The sequence below is a fragment of the Myotis myotis genome, unplaced genomic scaffold (genome assembly GCF_014108235.1).
Source record: "Myotis myotis isolate mMyoMyo1 unplaced genomic scaffold, mMyoMyo1.p scaffold_m19_p_2, whole genome shotgun sequence".
Classification (NCBI taxonomy): domain Eukaryota; kingdom Metazoa; phylum Chordata; class Mammalia; order Chiroptera; family Vespertilionidae; genus Myotis; species Myotis myotis.
The window spans coordinates 81,033,026-81,039,361 of record NW_023416324.1 but is presented as its reverse complement, the minus strand read 5'-3'; the positions used below and the strand labels follow the sequence as shown (position 1 = coordinate 81,039,361).

The 6,336-nt window shown below is 49.9% G+C and overlaps 1 protein-coding gene across 2 annotated transcripts in view; it reads left to right on the top strand.

The window, feature by feature from the left end:
• The first annotated feature begins 3,973 nt into the window (after positions 1-3,973).
• Positions 3,974-6,336, top strand: part of JARID2 (jumonji and AT-rich interaction domain containing 2) — a 290,372-nt gene continuing 288,009 nt past the window's right edge. Inside the window, exon 1 of one of the 2 annotated variants that reach the window (XM_036348397.1) lies at positions 3,974-4,777. In XM_036348397.1, coding sequence (XP_036204290.1) covers positions 4,733-4,777 — 45 coding nt within the window. In that variant the 5' untranslated portion in view covers positions 3,974-4,732. The remainder of the gene's footprint in view (positions 4,778-6,336) is intronic. The other variant, XM_036348405.1, reaches the window with a different exon arrangement.

The following is a 6,336-nucleotide window of genomic DNA, read 5'->3' as shown; positions in this document are numbered from 1 at the left end:
GCACAAAAGGTCAAGGTAGGATTAGAGCTCGTCGAGCCCAGAAATGCCTGGGGCGATAATGGAAGTTAACCTTCTCACTTTATAGATGATCCACGTGAGACCCAGAGCGGTCAAATGAATGGCTTAAGGCCCCTCGGAGAATTAATATTGGAAACATCTGATTCCCATGCCAAAGGCTGCCTCAATATGAGACAAAGCATAGCCCCACGACATGTTTGATATAATTAGGACAGACAAGATATACAAATGGCATAATCAGAAAATAAGACAACATGGGACAAAATTTTAAAGTTCAAAAAAAAAAAATGGTACAGATGGTAACTAGATGAGGTGATGAATATGTGAATTAGCCTGACTGTGGTGGTCATGACAAAATGAATATACATATCAAAACATCATGAATTGAATGGAAATATTTAACAATAAGCATTTATTGGACACTTCCAAATTCTACGAAGTTGTAGCAGCTTTGGGGAGGTTATGAGAGATAGACAAGTCCTATAAACTTTTGACGTTCTAAATATTTCTCAACCTGTTCTCTGCTGTGTATATTTCCTCTGCCATTGCATTCAGATCATAGTTCTCACCTCACTTACGCAATAATATTGCAACTGGTTTCTAAGCCTCCCTGCCTCGTCTCTCCCTCCTCCAATCTTCAATCTCGCCTCTCACACAATTAGAATTACTTTTCAAAAACACAAATCTGCCTTATGCCTCTAGTGGAAAAACTTCACAGGTTCTTTTTAGCCTACAAAGTCCAAACTCCTTTGTCTGGCCTACAAAACCCTCCTGGTCTTGGCTCCTGCTTACCTCTGTCTCACCTTTAGTTACTCCCAAACACAAATCGAATCCCATCCACGCGTGTATTTTCTAGGCCTCGTTTTCTTTCATGCTGCAAAGTTGCTCAGCTTACTTCAACCTGCAGAACCTCTTCCTCATCCTTCAAAACTCTTTACTTTCTGGAGACCTCAGCGATGTTCCCTTTAGAATCCTTCCACATACACTTAATCTAGCACTTTTTCGAGGTGTCACAATGGCTCCTGAGATCTGCTTTTCCTGCTGAGCTTTGTGATGCTAGCGGCCGCGTACCAGTGAGGTCTTCCCTCCAGTCTCCCATCCCTCACTCTCAGACTTGGAAGTCAAGGGAAGTGCTGTGAGGAGTTAAAATCACCAGGAGAAAGAGTGAAGTAGGCGTCTGGAAAATAAAAAAAAAAAAAAAAGGAGGAGGAAAAAGGAAGGAAAGGTAATATGTGGCCTTGCCAAGATGGCAGGAAAAGGAAGTTCATCGGGAGACAGTTACTTATGCAACAGGAAAGGCTTTCGACACGAAAAAAGGCCCATCTATTTTCACTTTTGGGGGAAAACAACACTAAAGCTATCCAGATCTTCTGGACTTGAGCTGATTCCTTTTCTCCCCCTGCCCTCAAGTCTCCACGGGGACGACCGTGCTCACTGGGTGGTGACTTGGCACTGGGCCGAGAGGCCCAGCCTCCTGCGCTGGCTGAGGGAACTGAGAAACCCACCTTGGTTGCTGAATGTTTTGCCTGGAGAATGACATATTTGATATTACATGTCCAGAAAGTGAGCGAGAACCACAGCATTATGGACAAGTGGACACCTCTGGTATACAGGTCACTAGGACCAGAAGGTCTTTGGGGAACACCCGGCTGTACCCCCGCGGTACAGTTACTTGGGTGGCCAGTACTAACACGTGCCCTGCTCCACTGGGTCTTTCCTGGCGAACGGCGCCAGTCAGTACGTTTTGCAATATTAAGGGGCACAGAAGGTCATTCATTTTCTGATTGTGAAATGAATGTTAAGACCAAGTTATTTCAGCTTAGGAAGAATTTAGAGTTTTTAAACAGCAAAGCAATAACTGAAAAGTAAGGAAAAAACATTGTATTTCGTGTACTGAAAGTTTCCAAGACCAGGTCTGGTTCTCAGCGAGATCCATGTTGTTACCTAATCCTCCCAAGGTGTGCTCATCCCTAACTCACAGGTGAAGCAAGCAACTGGCAAGCGCCGGGGGCCACGGGTTACCTTTCGGGAAGTGGCCGACCTGTGATCCGAAGCCAGGCCTCTCTCCTTCAGTGTCCGAGACTTTCCCAGACACTATGGTTTAATCCAGTGGTCAGCAAACAGCGGCTCTTGAGCCACATGCGGCTCTTTGGCCCCTTGAGTGTGGCTCTTCCTAAGCCTTTAGGAGTACCCTAATTAAGTTAATAACCATGTACCTACCTATATAGTTTAAGCTTAAAAAATTTGGCTCTCGAAAGAAATTTCAATCGTGGTACTGCTGATATTTGGCTCTGTTGACTAATGAGTTTGCCAACCACTGGTTAATCTCTTCGAACACCGATGCAAACAAAAATCCAATGGCGTTACCCGAGTGTGTGTGTATATATATATATATATATAGAGAGAGAGAGAGAGAGAGAGAGAGAGAGAATCTACGGAGTGGGAAGCAGAATAAAGTGTATCGGAATGAGCTTGACCCCATTTTTCATTTATTCAGACGGCAGTCTGGGAGATCATTGAAAACAGGACCTCGGTAAACCCTCAGCTACGATAAGGGTATTAACAATGCAAAATGGCTCTGCGAGACTTGACAAAGTTGTTCCTAAGGCGAATGCCCGGAGAGAGACATCAGGGCCCGATGCTTCCTTTATGCCCGGGGCGGGGGTTTCGTGGCCACGACAGCGGCCAGGCAGGGAAAGGGCCCCTCGCGCGGCCGCCGTTCCAGAGGCTTCCCCGGTCTGCACGGCTGGGGCTCGCCCTCCATATTCCACTCATTTTTGCCTCAACGTTTGCCTGGCTCAGGGGCCCCCCAGACGCCACACACGCCCGTAAAGGCCAAGAGAGAGTTCGATCCCTTTAAAGCTGGTTGTCCTTTGTGGGAGGCAGCCGCCCGGGGTCCCCTTTTTGCCCCCCTCTCCCTCCCCCCCGCCGCCCCCCAGGCTGTCCTCGCCGGTGGGCCGCGTGCCGCGCCGAGGCGGCCTTCCCCCAGCGCCGTCCGCGCAGCCCCGCACGTGAGGGCGCGTGCGGCAGCCGGTAGCGGGCAGAGGTGACCTTAGACTACCCGGGCCCGGCCGCGGCGCGCTCCGGGCGGCTCCGCGAGGCGGTGTCCTGAGGTGACACCGGCTGCGCGGCAGCGGCAGCAGGCGCCGCCGATCAACTAGTTCGCACGGAGGATTCCTCTTGGTGCGTGGCCCAGTTTTCCTTAGGACCGGCTCCAACCCCTCGCTGACACCGCCCCCCGCGCCGCCACGCTCGGAGGCCTTCCCCGGGGAAGCCTCGCGTCCCTCCCCCGCCGCTCGGCTCCGCTCGGCCCGGCGCGCGCGCGATTCCTCGATTCCACAGGCGGTTCGCGCCGCGGGTGGGGGCGGGGCGCGCGGGGAGGGGGCCGAGCGCCGCGGCGGGGAAGAGGGGCCGGACCCGGGGAGCCGGAGGCGGGCCGGCGCGGGGAGTCCCTCGCTCGTGGACCACACGCTCTGCGGGCCATTCCGGAGCCAGCCCCTAGCGGTGTCTGTCGCACGCGGGACACGTCCTAGCGTTTGTTGGCAGGGCCGGTGAGGAGGGGGAGGGGGGAAGAAGTGGAGGGAGGGGAGTTGAGTGACAGGCTTACGGGGCAGGCTGGGAATTGTAGTTCCTCGATCCCGTGGCCATAGCCATTTTGTAGTCGGGGGACTACAACTTCCAGAAGATCAAGGGGACGATTCTAAGGTGCCCCGGGAATAGGCGGCTTTCCCCGGGGCCGGGCGTCCTGGGGCACTCGTCCCCAGCAGCCGGCTGCAGGTAGACGTGAGGGCAGTGGCGGGGGCCAGCCTCCGGCGGCCGCAGGGTGAGCGGCAAGCTGGGGAAAGGGGGTGAGGTGGAGCGACCGAGCGTGCCATGCATTGAGCTAGGGAGCCTCTCTCAATTCCACTCCTCGGCTCGGCGTGGGAGAGGTGCCTGAGGGGTTGCCCGGGAAGGGTTCACCGGGGCCTTTCGGGGGTCTCTCGGCGACGGGGCTGCGAGGTCCTCCTGACGGGGCCGGCGGCGGTCGGCGCCGGGGTAGGCGGGAGCCCGGTGGCTTAGCTGTGGGAGTTTTCGGCTGCCGCCCGGCGGGGAATTGCCCGAGGAGCCCTAAGTTGTATAAAAGCAGAGTCCATTTAAAGTTGGGCTGGATCGCCTCTCTCTCATTGGTTAGGGGGCTTGGAAAAAAGAGACTCGGCGAGCTCTCGCTGTGGTGCTGCCGCCGCCGCTGGAGTTGACTCTTCTGCTCGCACTGCTGCTGCAGCACAAACGTGACTTCCAACATTTATTTATCTTTGCCTTTTCTTCTCCAAGATGTAACTACAGATCAGACACTAAGGACCTTCACGTTTCGCTGATGTAGTTTTTGGAGGAAAAAGGGGGGGCAGTGAAGGGCGTCGGTTTCTTTTTTTTTTTTGTGTGTGTGTGTGTGTTTCGGGGGAAATTTTCCATTATGGGTGTTTTACTAAAGTGAATTTTTTTTTGTTTTGTTTTGTTTGTTTGCTTCGTTCGTCTTTGGCTCTTTTTTTTTCCTTCCCAATTTCGGATTTATTTCAAGACGAATCGGGCTTTGGGGGAAGAGGAAGAAAAGTCGGATTACAAGAACAACCACCACCAACAACAATAAAAACCACCAGGATATTTTTTTGCAAATTTCTGACGGCTTTAAATTCATGAAGCAATTGTCCCCCTTTGCAATCAGCATTTGGATCTCAGAATGAGCAAGGAAAGACCCAAGAGGAATATCATTCAGAAGAAATACGTAAGTGCTCCTAACAACATATCCTTTGACTTGCAGTTTTAAGCAATGGCTGTGAATGTCAAGTTTACAGATAATTCTGCAGCCGAAGGGTTTTAAACACAGCGTCCGATAAGGCTGTTTCTTTTCTTTTCTGACAGAGGGCTTTTCAAGCAAAGTCGTGCCTGCCTAGTTTTGATGAAAAAACGTATTGGTGTAGAGATACTTCAAGTGAATACATTGACCTCGAATGACACAACCATAATCTAGTTTTAGATGAAAGGCAAGGGATTTTGGTGGAGCTTGGGAGTGGGGTGGGGGCTGTGGTACTGTAACTAAACTGCATTCTCGGGCAGGTTTGCCCCCATATTGCACTTTGCATGCAAAGAAGTGTGTGTTATTATTAATGTTTTTCGAAAATCGTGTAACGTGTGTGTGTTGGAAGCCCTTTAAGTTGCAGTCGAGTGTCCGATTATGGCGATCTCCTTCCTTGCACTGGCACATCAAATTTAATGTATGTGGTCGTTTTGGCTTATCTGGCTCACAACATAAACCAGTTGGGAATCATGTTACAGCGAATGCATTTGTTGGGATTGACTTTAATAATGGGACTGGTTTTGTTTAAAAATTCATGATTTCCAGTTTTAGGGGAAAAAGACATACAATATAGCTAATGTTTTTAAGTAGGCATGTGAATGCATATGTGACTACAAATAATTCTCCCTGTAACTGGTTTCTGAAATTGGGTGATTATTCAGAGATTTAAATGTTTTGGAATAGTTAAATTTGTATTATACATAGTACAGCTATGTTTTGATTGGCATGGGGAATGTTTGTTTTGTGTGTGGTTGCTTTTTTTTTTTTTTTTTTTAAGTTTGGGGGGAAGGAGGGTGGAAGGGGGACCTAGAGGGATTAGCCAAATATGCACTGGAGTGATTGGTGATTAGCTGCGTGCTTTAAATCAAAGAACCCATTTTAAAAAGAAGGCCAAGTGAACATACATTAGAAATAATGCAACGTTATAAGAAAGTTTTATTTGACCCGAGACGACAAATTGGTGTTAATATTTTCCCTTTTTGAGCAGTGTGATGTGTGCAATGGGAGATGACCTTCGGGCACGGGTTTTGTAAATATATTTAATGTAAAAGCCTTATTGAGAGTGCTGATCCTAATGTAGACACGTAAACTTCAACTAAGAAAGAAATGCAAGGATAAATAATCAAGTCCTACTTAAAAAACTGTTCCCTTAAAAATTTAAGAATTAAAATACATCCGCATTGCAGAGGGCCGGGTAGAATGCAAAGGACTAGTTTAAATTCAGGCTGTAGAAACTGCATGGAGACACCCTTGCTTTGGAGCATGGACGCCTTCCCAGGGCACGTCCGATTCGGGTGCAGCGACAAAGCAAATGGGGTAGAACTTGGACTAGGACCGTCCTCCGCCCCCATCCCAGACCTCGCTAAGTTGGAGAGCAGTGTGGGGTGGGATTTTTTGTTGCTGGTGGTCAGCGGATCGTGTCGAGTCCGGGCGTCCGGCCGCAAGCTCGTGGCTGGCTGTGGCCGCAGGAGGCGAGCACGAGTTAA